The sequence below is a fragment of the Lacerta agilis genome, chromosome 5 (genome assembly GCF_009819535.1).
Source record: "Lacerta agilis isolate rLacAgi1 chromosome 5, rLacAgi1.pri, whole genome shotgun sequence".
NCBI lineage: Eukaryota > Metazoa > Chordata > Lepidosauria > Squamata > Lacertidae > Lacerta > Lacerta agilis.
This window is the reverse complement of record NC_046316.1, coordinates 61,341,713-61,360,251: the sequence shown is the minus strand read 5'-3', so window position 1 is coordinate 61,360,251 and position 18,539 is coordinate 61,341,713. Positions and strand designations below refer to the sequence as shown.

Below are 18,539 nucleotides of genomic sequence, written 5' to 3'. Positions count from 1 at the left end.
GCCCTGGCAACACTGAGCCCTTGCACTGTCAAGGATGGTGCTGTGGATGAAGTGTAAGGGCTCAGACAGGGTCCTAGAGTCCTCCACTTTCCCAAAGCCTAGTTAGTGATTTTTCAATTTGAGATGAATGTGAGGGCTCTAGGACCCTGCCAGAGCCCCGTGTCTCCTTCCCCAAGTCCTGCGCCTTGCGAGGGCTGGGTGTGTATCTTTAGTTTTCTATGTATTTCTGTTTTCCTTTAACACAGCCTTAGTGCCTATACTGCACCTTTGAGACCATGAAATGATGTAGTACTAGAATTGCATCCTACTATAACCTCCCTTGCTCTTCAGTCCAAATTCTGAGGATGATCTTGAGATGTTACCTATAACTACCCTCAAACTGAGTAGTGAAAATTTTGAGAATAGCACTGTGGTTTTGTCAAAACTTTCTAGAAACAAAAGACCTGATTTTTAAAAATAAAATCCTAGCAGAGATCCTAGCTCAGGTACAAAGTTTAACAATGTCAAATTACAAAGCACCAGTGATCAAATTAATATTGAATTCAACATAAAAACATGGGAAATAGCCTGGGAATTGCCTTATTTTGTTTTTTTTAAATGGGGAGCTGGTATTGCAATTAAGATTAAAGGATAGTTGAAATGTATATATAGAAGGCAGCTTATGTTACAAAGCCCATTAAGGGATTTATTATATTAGAAAAGTACACACATTTCCAAGAGAACACCAACATGAGTAAATAAAAGATTTCTGGATATAAAATGCAAGACTGCTTTCTTTAAAAATCATAGAGTTGGAAGAGACCACAAGGGCCATCCAGTCCAACTCCCTGCCAAGCAGGAAACACCATCAAAGCATTCCTGACAGACGGCTGTCAAGCCTCCGCTTAAAGACCTCCAAAGAAGGAGACTACACCACACTCCTTGGCAGCAAATTCCAAATAGGAAAGTGCAAAAACTGGCAAATAAGTTAACGGTAAAGGACAAATTTGAAGAATGCATTTCTAATATACAAGCAAGTTGCTTCTTTAAATATATCACTAATAGGAAACTGAACAAAGGCTTTATAACCATAACAAGGTTTGAAGGTAATAGTGGGAACAAAATTGTGAATCTGCAAATAAGCTAATTCTCTAAATCAGTCTGCACTTTATAATATGGTGGAGACACATATCCAAACCACTGCCTCCAAAGAACACACCAAAAAGTCAGATGAAATCTTCAGAAAGGAAAAAAGTCAAAGAAATAGCCCAAGAGTTTGAGAACTCAAATACTGTACAGTAGACTTTCATTATAAACACTGCTCCAATCAGGATCTTTACTACATAATTGGACAGCAGCCCCCGTAATACAATTAAAAAACAAACGCCATAAATGGGGCTAATGTAATTAGCAAAGAAATGGTTTTGGTGGTAGTGTTTTAAAAGTGTGCAGACGATTCTCCTTTCATAATACTGAAATCCAGAGTCACCCAGTGAACTACCAGTTGAGTTTTCAAGGCTCTTCAAATGTTGTTGGCCTCCCAATTACCATTAAACTTAGCCAGCGTGCTCAATGGTCAAGAATGATGGGAGTTGTAGGCTAGCAACATCTGGAGGGTTCCTGTGTCATGCTAGAGTTAATATTCCATATTAAGTTAGCCTTATTTTGACCAGGTACCATAACCTTAACTCCCTCATATGACACTTTTCCCCATTTATGCAGGAAACGAAGAATACTGTCCGTGGCAAAGGGTTGTGTGTCACTCCAAGTATTTAGGTTTGGAAGTTGATGCACTATTCTCTGTTGGGAAGGCAGGGTGAAACATCACATGAAGTCACCCTAAAGCAGCTTGATCTAGAGCAGGGGTGGCTATGTTGTGGGCCATCAGATCTTGTACTACAGTTGTCACCATTTCTGACCCCTGACCATGGTAGCGAAGGCTAATAGGAGTTAAAAGTCCAACAACATATAGAAGGTGATGGGTTAACCACTCTGATCTAGAGGGAAAGGTCTGAATCAGCACTGGGGTGGGCATGTTTCAAGTTATTTAAGCCATCCTATCAAGTACATATTGCAGGGATAAGGAACCTCCAGGCTTCCCTAGGTGACCCTTGGATAGAGCCCGGGCCCTGCCCCTAGCCTCAGCCCATACCACTTAACCAACCCAGCACTGGATCTTCCTTGACTGCTTCTGTATGGCTGGACTACATCCTTGAACTCTGATAATGCCTCTTGTGTGACTGGAGAGGTGCATGTGTGTACAGGAACCTTTGACATTTGCATAGTTGGAATGTAGCTTACCATACAAAGGGAAGAGTTGTTCTGTTGTCTACCCACTTCTTGCCTCTCAGACTGTGTCCCACTGGCATGTGGCCTTCTAAAAGGTTGCCCATGAGGCAGTGTGGTCTTCGGGCTGAAAAAAATCCTCCACTCAACATAAGTTTGTGGTTGACAACATCATGTGAAAATCTGACATTTATTAGTAAACCTCTTTCCCCTCATTACGAAAAGATTCAGCTGTTTTAAAATTTTGAGTCTGGAAAACAACAGCTACTGTACAGCTGAAGTATTAAGTCTCTCTTGGTAGGACAGAAAGACCTTTGTCTAATGCTTCTTTCACGCATCTACTCCAGTCCAAGTCCCGACAGAGCTGCCAGACCATTCTCTTATAAAATGCCACCCAAAACAGAAAGAAGAGAGCTGCATCAATAGCAAGTCTAACAAATCCTATTTGATAATATAAATACAGGGTGGTTTGAAGGTGAACGGTGCAGATTTTGGCTAGGTGAGAAGTGACCCATAGGAGATGATATACTCCAGTCCTAGTTCCACAGTTCTCCTATGGGTTTGTGCTGAGCTTCTCGCATGACCTCCTCGGCAAACGATTTTATTTCATTATGCAAGTCTTCTATGCTCTTTGAAGCATCAATCACCTGCATCCAAAACAAAACCACAAACACATGAAAAACTCCTCATGTTCAACCCAACTACAGAAGAACGGTTGATGGAAGAAATAAAGTATCAAAATATACTAATAAGGTTGTCCGTGTTTACTCCCATCCTATTAGTTTTTCTTCCCCTTCAACAGATGTTTCAGATCTCCTAGAAGGGTTGTTCGATTTTTTTTTTTTGCTTATGAATCCCACAGTGCTCCTCCTGAAGTTTCTTTTTTTTACCTTCCAGTTTAAAGTCTTATCTTCCATCAAACGGTAGAAGTGTTGCAGAACTTTCTCCTGAAAAGAGCTGTACTCATATCGTTCATTTCCAAAGTCTCCTCGTTTGGCTGCTTCAGACGTGCTCAACTGAAGAAAAAGGATCAAGTCTGGTTTTGGAAGCCCAACATCGGGTTGCTTACACCATTCCAAAGAGAAGTTCTGTTCGGAGAGAAACGAGAAATGCAGCAAACAGCCCAATGAAGCCAAGGAGCAATTTGACAGGAACACAGGAAACTGTGTTATACTGAGTCAGACCACTGGTTCAATCTAGCTCAGTACTGGCTACCACTCTCTGATATTTCAGACAGGGTTTCTCCCTTAACTTGCCTGGAGATGCCAAGGATTGAACCATTGAACCTGAGACTTTAATGCAGCAAATCTTTCCATAAATACTGTATTTATATGAGGCTGAATTGGTGTTTTTTACCCACCTCTTTAGCACCTGTGAAGGCTACTCCAGAAAACGCATATCTGTCCACTACCAGAGTGATACCCTGGTTTAACTTCTCTTTAATCAATGGCCTGAATGGTAGAAAGATACCACTATTAGAGAAAAATAGAAGCATAATTTGGAATAAAGCAGTGATACAAGGTATAAAATTCCCGGGACTGTATTTATATGCAGAAAAGGTTATGTTTATTTATATATGACATTTGGATACACCCTCATTAAGACAAGAGTACTCTGGGTGGTTATACTGTAAATAATAATGCATTTTTTAAAAATGCAGTTTCACAAATTGGGTTATTTCAAAGATGCAAATAATTTGGTAAATGTTCATGCTAACAGTTTTTGGTGTCTTCATTTTCTTTCTCAAAAGTTTAAACAATGTAAGGAAATGTATGCTATTCCTGTAATGTCTATACAAGTATTCCAATAACCTAATTTCTAAGACGTTTGTTTATAAAGCTTTGGATTTGTTTGACTATAACATTTAAACCACAGAGTGCAATCACATGCACGTCTACCCAAAAGCAAGTACAACTGAGTTCAACGGGACTTCTTCCCAGATGAACATGCACAACAGCGATGGGAAACCCAGATGCTGCTTGGTTACAGCTCCCATTATCTGGCAACGCAGGCTGGGGCTGATGAGAGGTGGGAGTCCAACATCTGGATGGCCAGATTCCCCAACCCTGGTGTATAGGACTGCAGCCAAACTGTGCTTCTGTATATTGATTCCCCCCCCTAATTTTGTATTTGAGTTCCACAACTTTTGAACTATTGTTCGGGGGTGGGTGGGTGAAATCTGACATATAAAGTTAACATGGTATATATTTTAAGTTTGCTTACTACATCCAAATAAAAATTTGCTAAATGGCTAAGTAACCTATTTCTTAAGTATTTCCAAACTCAGTCTTATTTAAGAAGTCACCAGAAGTGGGCTAAGAATTGCTTGGATATTTTTCTTCTCCTGCATAAATGATGCCACATCATTTTGAATTACCCTATTTACTTGAATCTAATGCACACCTCAATGTTCAGAACCTTGAAACAAAACAAAAAAAGTATTTGCTGGCTAACGTAAATGCACCATCGAAACTAATGTGCACCTTAATTTCCGCAACGTAATTTGGCCAAAAAAGGTGAGCATTAGATTTGATTAAATGTTGTTAATTAATAAACATTTAACTAGGAAACAATGCCTCACAACTTCATCAATAAGAGATGTTAAAGCATCAACACAATTAATTCAGTCCTTGTAAGTGCGGTCAATAGGTAGACAGTGAATGGGGAAATGCAAGAAAACACTGGGCACATCACAATACCGTGATTAAGGAGCATGCTACTTTCTCTTTCAGTCTACTCTGCCCAGAGCCAGAAGCAACAAAGCAACAAAGGGGGGGGGGGATCGATGGAAGTAAGTGAATCACAATTGCTTTTATCTGGATTAGTATTTATTACCCTAGCCTTTTGTAATATATTTTGCATCCAGTCCCTGACAGCAACTGTAATTCCAGCATCATGCATGAATCTTGATCAAATACAAACATTTCTCTTATCCTCTCTTCACCATGAATTGCCAACTAGACAGAACAAGTTTGATTTTTTCATTTTTTGAGAAATATGCCTAAATTCCAATTATTAAGACACTTGACTCATGTAGTGACACTCAATAACATCTACCTGCTTGCACAACAGAAATCTGCTTGCATAACAAGAGCAGGTAGGAGAGCCAAGGAGAGAAATACGAAGACTTCCTGTGGGAGTAGACATCCACCCACACTACATTGGATCTCACCCAGTATTCTCCCAAAGCACCATTGAATTAGTGATAACAGGGGCTCAAAGTATTTCACAAGAATTCTATTTACACTTGCTCCCAGCGATTAGCAGAAAATAGCAGATGCACTGTGTGGTCCTCCAAATTGTTCTTCTTTTCCAAATAGGAACTTATCAGCCGTCCGATTTCTGTAGTTCTGTCTGCAATAAGATGTAGACAAGAGTGGAATAAGACAAACATATTCAGCTTCTATAAATTCTGAAATATTCTCTTCCCAATGTACATCATTGTTGGAAGCAAGGGTCAAATGCTACTTCTAAACTTCCTAAAAAGATAGCAGCATTCAATATCAGAAATATACATTCCCCAACATCTAGGCAGAAAATAGATAACCACGATCCCAACCCACAAGTGGGATTACACCCACTTTATGTGTTATTGCATCTTCCATCACTGTACCCTTGCTAAAAGGATGGTTTGATGTTATGGGTCTCTCTCTGCATGTCACAATGTATCCTAACACACATGGTCATGCCAGAATTCCAATTCAGTTACAAAGCAAATCTAAGATGGTAGCATTGTAGTGTACTTAGTTTAAGTTTTTCTTTAATAAGCACTATTTTGCACCATGGTTTCAAAGCCACCCCAAGAAAGTAGAAAGTTAAATAAGCCTTCAAAACAACCACACACACACACACACACACACCAACAACCATAAAGAAACTTACTTTTTCGAATGTCAAAATGATTAAATATTAGATAAATTAAATTAAGAAAAACTCAAGGAGGTTACTTACGAAGAGGGCCAATGACTCAGCCCAAAGCTATGACAATGCTGGTAAGGAACGCTTTCTACACATCACTAGCACCGCCACAAAACGTATTAGACTGGGCCCCCCTTTCCCACCCCATCGGCAGCCTTAGGACAGACAGAAATCCCACAGATGAAGCGTTCCCGCCACTGCACCTGTTACGGGAGAGGCTGTGTGCACCTGTCGACTTTCACCCTGCTACCCGTCTGTCAAAGGCACAGACATGCTGCCACAGCAGGGAAATTGCCGACAACCTATACACGTAAATCTAAGGCAGTGTGGCGAAGAAGCTGCGCCATGCTGCAGCTGCCGCGACCCCTAAGCCTCGCATACCGGGAAACCGAAGGAGTTCGGCCCGGTGTCCCCCTGCCAGCAGGCCCTCCACCAGCTTTCTGGTCTGCGTGCTTTTGCCAGCTCGGTCCACCCCCTCCAGCACGATCAGCGCCCCTCGCCTGCCAGCCATGGCGCCCCCTTCTCAGTCAGCGGCGAAGGGAAGGCGATCGAACAACAACTGCAGCTTCCCGCGCTTTTGGCGCAATCACAGAGTACAGTCCTCCAGCGCGTGTAGAGCGGCTCTGGTGTAACCATGGTGACCAAACCCTCGCGCGATCACGGAAAACACAGCAAAGCGGAACAGTCTGAAAAAAGCAGAAGCCGACTGCGCGGTGCTTGACAGGATTAGTCCGTTGGAAGCCGCATTCTTTCTAGGCGTTTTTGTCCATCTCGCTGATATTAACCCTTAGTTGTGTTTGAACGACAAGTAGGTAGCCGCGTTGGTCTGCCATAGTCAAAACAAAATAAAAAATAAATAAATTCCTTCCAGTAGCACCTTAGAGACCAACTAAGTTTGTTCTTGGTATGAGTTTTCGTGTGCATGTACACTTCTTCAGATACCAAAAGCACAGGAAAGCTCATACCAAGAAAAAACTTAGTTGGTCTCTAAGGTGCTACTGGAAGGAATTTATTTATTTTTTATTTTGTTGTGTTTGAACGTAAGGTATAAAATACCAAAGCAAACGCACTCAGGAGCACAACGCTTTTCTGATCTCGGCGCAACAGACTTGCCAGTAAACTTTTACCCTTAACGTGGGAAAAATCTCGTTACGGGCACCCGTGTCTTGTAGCTAAATCCCTCGGGATTTCGAAGGCGCGCGCGTTTCGCATACACCCGTGGGATCCAAACGAGCGTTTCCCGCATTCGCCCACCCACACCCCATGATGCCCTTTTAAGATTTGGAGGTTTTTTTTGGGGGGGGGGTATATTGGGTTGTTTTTATTTTGAATATATATTGCGTGGTTTCATTTTTTGATTTTGTTCTGTAAACCGCCCTGAGACCTTTTTTATATATAAAAATAAAATAATGCCAGGAGAGTTTTGGAAGGGTGGGTTTAAACAAAAACAAAAAAACTAAACTAAAGTAATGATGCGGGGGGGAAATAGAGGTCCATCCATATTGCACGCAGCCCGTTGTAAGTGGGGGCATTAAACCGTCCTCCTTTTTATGTAATTAAATAAATGAAGCTTTCAGAATTCCGTGCAACCATATATATTTTCTCTATTATAAATAAAAGTACGTTTACATATATATCTCTAAGAATGATCTTTCCTTCCACGTTGACGGTAACCAGAAGCGTCTAGTCCACACTGGAAGCCCCCATTCTCCGCAAGGCTTACTTGGGCTATAAGCCACACTGAAAACCGTGCCACTTCTTACAGAATAAGCACGCGTAGGGTTGCGCTGCGCGCCATGGTACATAAAATATCTTTCTTCTCTCTCTACACACACACACACCCTTTGAAAAAAGAGCTAGTTTATGGGTACAGGAAATAAGGAACATCTTGAGGAGGTGCCAATGAAGGGACGCCTAAAAGCAGAGTGTTTCTGTCCTTGGGTGGATGCAGAGATCCTGAGAAGATACTCCGCTAAGGCTACTTATGCTGTAAAATAGAAGCCAGCTTTCCGGGAGACGGACACGCGTTTGCTCTGCCACGTCTTTACAGCCCGAACCCGCGAGCTCCCGTGCACTTCTACTGTATTTGAAAGAAGCTCCGTCGGCTTCAGTGGCGTTTTCCCTTCCAAACAGACACGCGTACGCCTAGGACCGCGTCACGCGAACACCGCGCAGTAAAGTGCGGGAATTACAACGTGAGGAAGAAGAAAAAAAAACACCACACGCCGCCGCCGCCGCCGCGGACACCGGGAAACGGCCCATTCCGGCCGATGGCGAACGAACGTTGACGTCGTATTCCCCGCCACGCCCCCAATGTGTCCGCGCCCCCTCATTCATATGCAGCGGCGGCGTTCGATTGCCCAATCGGCGCCGGCCTCTCATGACTATGCAATAAGAGCCCCGACCGGCCATTGCGAAGGCGCCCGCGTGACAGCGCCGAGCGCGGCGGGGCCGGAGGGTGGGCGTTGGCTGGCCGGCTGGCTGGCGCGAGATGGCGGCGGCGGCCTTGTACCTGGAGCACTACCTGGACAGTGAGTGAGTGCGGCGTTGGGCAGAGGGAACGGGAGGAAAACAGGCCCAGGCTAAAACCGGGCGGGGGCCACGCCGGCAATTGTGGCTGCGTCACACAGACCCGGCGAGGGAGGGGGCGGCGGGCGAGGTTTCTTGCTGCGTCATTGCGACGCGTAAAGGAGGGATCTCCGCGCCGGCGTTCTAAGGGTGCAGCTGCGTTCCTCGGCCACCAGGGGCCGCTGCTGCTCTACTCCTATGAGCGGCGCCTGTCAGACGAGCAGCAAAAACATCCCCCCCCCCCAATGCTTTTAAGGCGCGTCGTGTAGCTCATTCTCCTGGATTGCCACCTAAAAATAAATAAAAATGTCAGGGTTCCTATTTCCCCACGCGTGTGACCAGTAGAAATTCAGCAAGTCAGGTGCCGAGGAAAGCTCCATTATTTGTAGACGGCTGTTGAATTCAACATAGGAGGCCAAGGCAAGGCATAATACTAATACTATTAAAAATAGTCGCTTTGATATTCCCATAAATTCAGCCCCGTGCGTCAGTACTTCGTTAGCAAAGCTGCAGACCTCTCAACTTAAAGACATAAGGTTATTTTATTCTTAAAATCTGTATGCTGTTTTATTGTCAAAACCTCTAAGCAGTTTATGTAGAGAATAATATACACATTAAAGTTAGGAATAAAAGACAATAAAAACAAGCTGACCTAAAGAAAACACAAGTTTTCATTAAATGTATGTACAGTATTTCAATGCTTGTTAACTTTACATACCTTGTGCAAATGTGTTGTGCAGTTGGGAAGCAGATGCTCACCAAATGCATAATTGGAGTGGAAAGCTCCAAACACAAAGACACACAAGAAACCAAAAAAAAATTTAAAATTTTTTTTTTTTGTCAAAGGGGTAGCAGACACGCTTCCTTAGCCATAGCACCAGCTGGGCTTGGAATGCTTCTGTCTCCTTCCTCTTTAGCAGGCAAGTAAAACTCCTGCTCCCATATTGGGGCAACCTGTATTTGAAGAGTCTCCATGTTTACTTGTTGAAAGGATGTTATTTGGCGCACGGGCATTGAAGCCCCCTGCAAAAGAGGATTAGACAGATTCATGGAGAATAACATTATCAACGCCTACCAGCCATCATGGCTATGCTTTACCTCCGTGGTAAGAGAGGCAATAACGCTTCTGAATACTAGTTGCTGGAAACTGCAGGATGGGAGAGTGCTTTTGTGCTCAGGTACTGTTTGAAGTTTTCCCACAGGCATCTGGTTGGCCACTGTGACGACAGAAAGCTAAGCCAGATAGGCTGTTGTCCTGACCCAGCAGGCTCCTCTTATGTTCTTACAGTGGGGCCATAGAATAGAATAATATACTTCTTCTGGACTCTTCGTAAAAACTGAGCTTGTAGATGTTTGCTTCCTTAATGGGCAGAGCCATCCTAGCCATGGCCAGGTGGCAGCAGGACATGACTGCTGCAGCCCCACTGCTCACACTGATGAGGGTGGAAGGGCAGGCAGAATCCTGCTATGCCAGCCTGGAGCTGGCGTAGCTATTGGGCCAGATGCCATCAAATGATGGCAATAGGACTTACTCATGTTCTAGTGGATCCCAGGGCAGCTTAGTTCTTCACCGCACCTGGAATGCCCTATTTTGGGGCTTTCTGTTGAGTACTAGTGGGAACAGGGAGCTCCACAGTGGAGGAGTGGCACTGATGCCACTCCACAGGCAGAGAGAGACCAGTGGAGCTGCTTTGGGATGGGCAGAGGGAGACCTTTGCTCTGTCTTGGATTGAACTGGGAGGTGAAGTCTTAACAACTTCTAGAGGGTCGCAGGTTCCCCATCCCTCCTGCACTTAACCATGGTTTAGCATAATATCTGAACATGGCCACAGTGACATGTGCAAAGATATTGAGGTTGGTAGTAGCGATGAGCCCCATGACTCTCTGATCATTCAGAGATTTCAAGCAGAAAACATTCCCCTTGGGATCCAGCAAAAGGTTTCCTGGACTCTGGTACCTGCCCCGTAGCTAGTGGGATCACCCAGCTCAGCATGCCATATACAACAGGGAACAGATAAAGAGGAAGGTGGTGGGAGAAAGTATATATGGGAAACAGGGTACCTGGCGAGGTTTATGGGTGCTTTTTGTTATGTGTAGTTTGTTTGTGAACATAACTTTTATATTAAGAAAGTTATGGTAGAGAGGGGACTGCAGCAGTGCAGCATTTCTGTTTTTGTATTTCAGGCATTGAAAACCTCCCTTGTGAGTTGCAAAGGAACTTCCAACTTATGCGTGAGCTGGATCAGAGAACAGAAGGTGTGTTCAGGTATTCTGGTTCACGGATCTTCTCGAAGTAATATGTGCTCAGCTCATGTTAGATTTGCACATATCCGAGATTCACTTGTCATATATTTTCACTGGGAAAGTGAGAAGTAGCCCATAGCAGAGTATCTTCAGCCTCCCAAGTTTTTGCTATTTCAGTGCAACATGAAGATGGGGTGTGTGTGTCATAGTGTGGCCATCAACTGATTCCATTGTTTCATGTGCACCAGTTCTAGCAAAGCTTGTAGGAGCAGAATTATATAATGCTGTATTTACATTTGAGTTTTACAAAGGTGTGTGAAGGACTGTAGATGTGTATGAACTGATCTTGCAAACACAGTCTTACTACTTTTTAGTCAGTTGTGCCTTACTAAGGTTGGAGAACATTCCCCCTCATTTGAACTCTCAGAAGCACAACTCAAGAATTCAGCTGGCACATGTGCTTTGGTTTAGTTGCAGGTATTTTACAATGAGGGAACAAAGGACCAATTAAGTGGTCAGATGAGAAAGAGGACAGGACTCCTTCACTTTTAATAGTTGTGTAAGCTGAGGGAATGTCTGCAGGTGTAGCTTGCATAACAAGCTATACTTCCTAAAAATCATTTTTTTGCACAGCCACTGAATGTGCAGAAGCCCTGTACATTTTCTCTCCTGGCTACCCCAGAGGGACATTTCTTTCATGGTTTCTGAAAAAGTTTCCAGTTGTGAAACATAGTTTGATCCTAAATCAATTTACTTACAAATAATCCCACTTAGTTCAGTGGGACTTTCCCCCAAGTAAATGACCTTTGGGTTGCAGCCTCGCAGCTCAGTCTTACTCAAAATTAAGCCCCATAGAGCTCAATGAGGCTTACTTCTCAGGTAAGTGAATATAGGGTTGCAGCCTCAGTCTCACGCACATACTGTCTCCCATTGCTCTTCAGACAAGAAAGCAGAAATCGACAGTCTTGCTGCTCAGTACATTTCAACAGTGAGGAGTTTGTCATCAGAGCAACGGGTGGAAATCCTGCAGAAGATTCAGAATGCTTACGCAAGATGCAAAGAGTACAGTGATGACAAAGTGCAGCTGGCCATGCAGACCTATGAGATGGTAAGTTTAGATTAGGTAGACAGAGGACTTGTGTTTCAAAATGAAAAATCCACCCTCTGTATTTCTTCTCCTATAGCTACCTTTGAAGCTTGTATTACAGGTACTAGTCTTTCTGGGTAATCAGTAGCTGTTGACTGACACAGACATGAGGATCCATGATCCCGGGTTCAGTTAGAGATAAAGAAGATAATAGGCAGGCTTGCATCATAAATTCTCTACTTCAAAAGAATCCTGATGTGGACTGGGATTGTGTACAAGGTTGTGACCTCCCCCTGTTTAATCTTTTACAGTCTGGGAGCAATGGGGCAAAGACCCGAGGCTAAAGTTATGGTGCTGGCAAGCAAGTGGATTTGTCAGCAGGGCATTTATCAAAATTCTTTCTGTGGCTACATGTTCCCAATTTGTCAGCAGAAGTTTATGGGGAGCTTAGATGTTGGCTACTTAATGAACATTCGTTCTGATTTGTTTGTGAGGTTAGATGACATTGAGTCAAAGCAAGTGTTATCCCAGTGCATTTCCATGTCACTTTCCTTAATCACCAATAATCTGAGCTTTGGGGGAAGCAGGTTTCTTTCACAAGACCTCCCAATCAACTGTATTTTGCAACCTGAATTTGCTGGTCTGTGATTGAATCCCACCTGAAAATAGGAACTGTCTCAAGCCTACAGAGGGACTGTGTGGCTTGTAGTGACCACCTTCCTATGGTAGCTGGTTTTTCTGCTCCCTCCCTCCCTCTGCTCCCTAAATGGCCTGTGATTTGTGTTTGTGTGGTACCCACAGACACCCAGAAAAGTTAACAGTGAGTGGCTGTGGTTAACGCACACACCAACCACAGGTCAGATGAGAGAGGTGTGTTGAGGTGCATTGAAGTAATAAAATCCAGAAAAGGAAGATAGCAAGTTGAATCTGATGATTTCTAGAGATATTATTGGGTTTGATTTTCTTTAGCTGTGTGGTCTCTTTCTGAGAGCCAGTGTGGTGTAGTGGTTAAGAGCGGTAGACTCGTAATCTGGGGAACCGGGTTCGCGTCTCTGCTCCTCCACATGCAGCTGCTGGGTGACCTTGGGCTAGTCACACTTCTTTGAAGTCTCTCAGCCCCACTCACCTCACAGAGTGTTTGTTGTGGGGGAGGAAGGGAAAGGAGAATGTTAGCCGCTTTGAGATTCCTTCGGGTAGTGATAAAGCGGGATATCAAATCCATACTCTTCTTCTTCTTCTGATGTAGGTAGATAAGCACATTCGACGGCTGGATGCTGACCTGGCACGATTTGAAGCTGATCTGAAGGATAAGTTGGAAGGCAGTGACTTTGAAAACCCTGCAACGCAAAATCTAAAAAGTGTGTACATTATGAATAGTGTCATCTTACTGTGAGGAAATCCTTCTATATACTTCTTAATATATTATTATTATTATTATCATCATCATCATCATCATCATCTATTAGACTTACAATCATCTATTAGACTTACAATCATCTATTAGACTTACAAAACATTTAAAAACATAAATACTAATACATTACACCATAAAAAAACAGAACAAAACAATCCCCATAACAGCTACAGGAAGCTTTGGCAGCACACTAGTACATCTAGTGTGAGTCTATCTTATGTGACATCTTATGTGAGTCTATCGAAAGCTTGGGGTGGGGAATATAAGTCATTACCTGGTGCCAGAAAGATATCAACAAGGGCACCAGAATGACCTTTCTTTCCTAGTAAAAGCTGTTTCTCATACATTATGAGAGTCTTCTATAAAAAGCATACATGCCTGCTATGAGGAACAAAGGGAGAAATCAGTGAGGAGAGACATTTAGTTGGACAGAATTGAGCCATAGTTTTTCTTGCATATGGTTTCCATAATTTTGGCCTAAAGCAGGCAAAATTATGTTAAGTTAATATTAGGAAGAGCCCTCCTACCTCAAACCACAAATCCACCTGGTCCAGTTTTGCTTTATAACCTGTGTAAATTCTTCCACAAGGTATTATGCATTGACAGTGGCTTCAGTGTTCCTGAATTCTTACTCATACAGGAAATAAAGTAATACCAATTTTCTCCAGAGTCATTTTCTAGTCCTTTAGCTTCTCTTAGTAAGTTTTTTTGATAAAGCAGTTTACCTGTGGATTGCATTTTGTTCCTCTGAAATTATGTATTTGTTCTAAGATCATATATAGAACAAAAAAAATATTAAAATAAGAGTCTGGTACACAATGTTAACAGGGTAAAACTGTAGTAGTAATTTTTTAAAATGATTATACATATAAACAGCTTAGGGTGATTTGCAGGTATGTATATATGAGCTATTTTCATTTGAATTATTGTCAGATTGTAGGCACACAAGAGGCAAATTTTTCAACATTAGTTTATTAGGTACAATCTTCAATGTACTTTACAAGGGAGTAAACCTCATTTGACTTGGTGGGTCTTACTTCTAAGTAAACCTGTATAGGATTTGGCTGTTAGACACTTTTTGAATGTACAAGTAGAGTACATTGTTATTTATCTTAATGCCCCAGCTGACAGCCAAGTTATTTGAACAATCGTACAAAAAGATACATAAGATTGTTGTTCAACAGGTAGCATCTTAGTGATTTTGTTTAGTTACGAATTTTACAAATGTCATGTTCAGATAATAGGGGAAGTTGTACTGGATAAAGTTGTAGGATTTTTTCAGTGTATAGCTACATCAGAGCTTGCATTGGCAAATGGCTTCTGAACAAGGATCACTTTCCAATTTGCGATCCCTCCTTATATAAAGTCTGCAAGAATAGATGAGAGAAAAAAGAAAAATTAATCATTTTTGAATCATTATGGTGCTTCAAAATAATTACAGTGGTACCTCGGGTTACAAACACTTTGGGTTACAAACTCCGCTAACCCAGAAGTAGTACCTCGGGTTTAGAACTTTACCTCAGGATGAGAACAGAAATTGTGCGGCAGCAGCAGGAGGCCCCATTAGCTATAGTGGTACCTCAGATTAAGAACGGTTTCAGGTTTAGAATGGACCTCCAGAACGAATTAAGTTCATAACCAGAGGTACCACCGTTTGGTATAAAACCTCTGGGTTTTTTTCTTCTTATGGTGTAGTTAACCAGAAATAACTGTCTTTCAGAGGGGCGAACTCCAAAGGATAAGAAAAGCTCTCGGGGTCGAGGCCGGCGAACATCCGAAGAAGATGTCCCAGTAAAAAAGAAACCAAAACGAAGGTAAGTGACTGCAGTCTGCAGTTAGCTTGTTCAGAACATCTTCCATTTGATTTTTTTTGGGGGGGGGCAATGTGCCATAGTAACCAGATTTTTTGGCCTGCTTAGTTTCACATGCTTTATACTTTCTCCACTTTTGCTGTGGAGAACTGACCTCCCAAATAGTTCTAATTAGTTTCAAACTGGAGATATATTTTTTTAACCAATAATCACTGGCATTTACTCAATATTTGTTCACGTTGCTCTTGTTGCAGGTCTGAATTAGCTGATACCATTCTGGCGGTTCATCCTTCAGATGTCCTAGATATGCCGGTGGATCCCAACGAACCAACGTATTGCTTGTGTCACCAAGTATCCTATGGAGAAATGATTGGCTGCGACAATCCTGATGTAAGTACTGAGATAACCCAAGGTGGCCGTACACACGCCTCCCTCTTCAAATTCTACATGAAGGTGCTTCCTTTAGAAAGAGTGGAACTGTGCAAGGGAACAAACCCCATCCAAGTGACCACTAGAAGCTGCTTCCAGATTCCCCCTGGTTTCTGAACACAAAATTGAAAGCACTTTTCTACAACAACAAAAATCATAGTGTCAGGTCTGCGTTAGGGTTGCTCACGAGTAATCAGATTTGAGCCTCAACTGTCTTTTAACAGTTTATTGGTGCAGACTATTTATGACAAACCTAGACAGCATCTTAAAAAGCAAAGACATCACCTTGCCGACAAAGGTCCGTATAGTTAAAGCTATGGTTTTCCCAGTAGTAATGTACGGAAGTGAGAGCTGGACCATCAAGAAGGCTGATCGCCGAAGAATTGATGCTTTTGAATTATGGTGCTGGAGGAGACTCTTGAGAGTCCCATGGACTGCAAGAAGATCAAACCTATCCATTCTCAAAGAAATCAGCCCTGAATGCTCACTAGAAGGACAGATCCTGAAGTTGAGGCTCCAGTACTTTGGCCACCTCATGAGAAGAGAAGACTCCCTAGAAAAGACCCTGATGTTGGGAAAGATGGAGGGCACAAGGAGAAGGGGACGACAGAGGATGAGATGGTTGGACAGTGTTCTCGAAGCTACCAACATGAGTTTGGCCAAACTGCGGGAGGCAGTGAAGGATAGGCGTGCCTGGCGTGCTCTGGTCCATGGGGTCACGAAGAGTCGGACACGACTGAATGACTGAACAACAACAATTTACAGTACAGAGAACATGGAAACATGACCGTCCTAGTCACTCGCAGAATCCGGGAGTGCCGGTTTCCGGCTGTGACCCCAACATAAGAATCTTGGCACCCCAAAGCGCCGCCTCCCCGGTCTCCTTTTGACCCCTCTGCGCAACTGGGGCGACGGAAGTGGTGTGCTCCCCTCAGAGCGAAACTCATGAGGCATGCTGGGGCTCTCAGCAGCATCTCCAAGCCCTTGTCTCGCCTGGCTGTTTCCAGCCTGCCCCTCCCCGCTGGAGGAGGTGCCGCTCTTCCCGCTTGAAGAGGTCTCACTACTGAGGAAGTGTCGGGGCTCTCGGTACATCGACAAGACCTCCCGCCCTGCCGAGGGCAGTTCCTTGATACATAGCTTATATTTTTTTAATGAAAAACCAGATCTGGGTCTTAGGACTCACTGGATTTGATACTTCCCTCCATATTTGAAGTTGTTTGTGCATCTCTCATACATATACAACCCTGAAGTCATGTCTACAACACAAGCTAACTTGCTTCTATTTTCCCGTCCTGGAATCTTAGTATGAAGGGCATTATACAAATTTTAATAGTAATAATGATAATCGTTTACATCATGCTTTACCGGCCATTTGCAGTGGGTAGTGCATCCTGTGTCTGCAAAATCTGGGCACTTCGCAAGCAACAAAGGGCTCTTGAAGTTTCCTATGTAATGTGCAGTATGCCCCTTCGATTGTGGCATGCCAGGCACCAACCAGGCTCCCATTTCTGTTAAATCTGATAAGATAAATTAATGTTATCAAGCTCTCTAAGAAAAAAAAACCCATCTTTTATTCTTCCCCAAAATATAGTGCCCGATCGAATGGTTCCATTTTGCTTGTGTGGACCTCACCACGAAACCCAAAGGAAATGGTAGGTGTCATGAATAATAACTTTCTACACTTGCGTTTTCTTCGTTTAATTTTCTTCATTGGTACTTTCTTCACTTTACCATAACGAAAGCACAAAGGTCCTTGACCAAAGGCTCACAATCTAAAAGAGACAGCAAGGGATGGGGCAGCCTATGCCAACCTGGTGCTTTCCAAATGTTTTGGACCGCAGCTCCCAAAAGCCACAGCAGTATGGCTATGCTGGCTGGAGCTGATCGGAGCAGCTGTTCAAAACATGGTGTAAAGACTAGAACCAGGAAGTTAAACGTATAACTCTTGAGTTTTATTTCCCCCCACATATGAAATACTCCCAAAGTAATGCATTGAACTGAACACAGTGATTCTTTTTCTTCTTTTTTTAACCCTTAGGTTTTGTCCTCGCTGTGTTCAGGAGAAGAAAAAGAAGTAAAATGGGACTGTACAGTCTGAAAGAAGAAAAAGTTTAATATATTCGTACATGTTGCAATATTTTATTCTATTTTTTTGTCACTTACCTATCTTGTTTGATTTGATATTTAGCAGTGGCCAGTCATTTTTCTTAACATTGGGGGTGGGGGTGGGGGGTGGGGGGAGAGCTATCCTAATGAGAAAAGGAGGATGTGGAGGTTTACTGTGGTGATGGTCACCTAGGTTACACACTTCTGTGGCACTGCAATCAATGTTATGAAGTACTAAGAGTAGCCCTGCACTGGAATTTCTGCTCATGTACTAAGAGTCTGTGAAATTGCCTATATGGCCTTGCAGGTGAACGATGATTTTTTTGTTTTCTTTTGTTATCAACAGGGTAGTCACTCTGCTCCGCACAATATTTATGAAGGATTTAAAATCTTTAACTGCATCTTTACAGAACCTTATAACTACTGTCAAGGAAGGAATGTGCTGCTCTGTTCCTCGGTTGCAGCAAGCAAGGAATTGTTTCTTACAAAGGCAGATGAAAAGTAATGGGTATTATTTTGGTAAGGTGCGTTCCACAAGTAAATTTCAAGAGTAGTACACCTGTTCTAATTGCTTCTAAATTGTACACTACTGCCTCTGCGCTTCATACAAGTCCCTCTGAAGTCATCTATCCAATCCTGATGGTAAGCAGTGGATGCTTAAATTGAGGCACAAAATGTCTAGGAGATATCAGTATAG

The 18,539-nt window shown here is 42.9% G+C and overlaps 2 protein-coding genes across 2 annotated transcripts; one reads left to right on the top strand and one right to left on the bottom strand.

The window, feature by feature from the left end:
* Window positions 1-2,255: 2,255 nt before the first annotated feature.
* DTYMK (deoxythymidylate kinase) lies at window positions 2,256-6,788 on the bottom strand. Its single transcript, XM_033150177.1, has 5 exons — window positions 6,565-6,788; window positions 5,511-5,619; window positions 3,626-3,716; window positions 3,156-3,353; window positions 2,256-2,912 (listed from the first exon to the last, which is right to left on the bottom strand). Exons 1-5 carry the CDS (start codon window positions 6,692-6,694, stop codon window positions 2,802-2,804), a joined length of 639 nt encoding a protein of 212 aa, XP_033006068.1. The 5' UTR covers window positions 6,695-6,788; the 3' UTR covers window positions 2,256-2,801.
* Window positions 6,789-8,596: 1,808 nt separating this feature from the next.
* On the top strand, window positions 8,597-17,878 carry ING5 (inhibitor of growth family member 5). Its single transcript, XM_033150176.1, has 8 exons — window positions 8,597-8,714; window positions 10,936-11,007; window positions 11,937-12,103; window positions 13,329-13,440; window positions 15,217-15,310; window positions 15,562-15,697; window positions 17,328-17,388; window positions 17,775-17,878. Exons 1-8 carry the CDS (start codon window positions 8,675-8,677, stop codon window positions 17,849-17,851), a joined length of 759 nt encoding a protein of 252 aa, XP_033006067.1. The 5' UTR covers window positions 8,597-8,674; the 3' UTR covers window positions 17,852-17,878.
* Window positions 17,879-18,539: the final 661 nt, after the last annotated feature.

Coding starts and splice junctions, on each gene's coding strand:
- DTYMK (XM_033150177.1), bottom strand. CDS start 6,694: ATGGCTGGCAGGCGAGGGGCGCTGATCGTGCTGGAGGGGGTGGACCGA. Junction 5,620..6,564: donor CGAACTCCTTCGGTTTCCCG/GTATGCGAGGCT, acceptor ATCTTATTGCAG/ACAGAACTACAGAAATCGGA. Junction 3,354..3,625: donor CCTTCACAGGTGCTAAAGAG/GTGGGTAAAAAA, acceptor CTCTCCGAACAG/AACTTCTCTTTGGAATGGTG.
- ING5 (XM_033150176.1), top strand. CDS start 8,675: ATGGCGGCGGCGGCCTTGTACCTGGAGCACTACCTGGACA. Junction 8,715..10,935: donor CCTGGAGCACTACCTGGACA/GTGAGTGAGTGC, acceptor TTTGTATTTCAG/GCATTGAAAACCTCCCTTGT. Junction 15,311..15,561: donor AAAAAGAAACCAAAACGAAG/GTAAGTGACTGC, acceptor CTCTTGTTGCAG/GTCTGAATTAGCTGATACCA.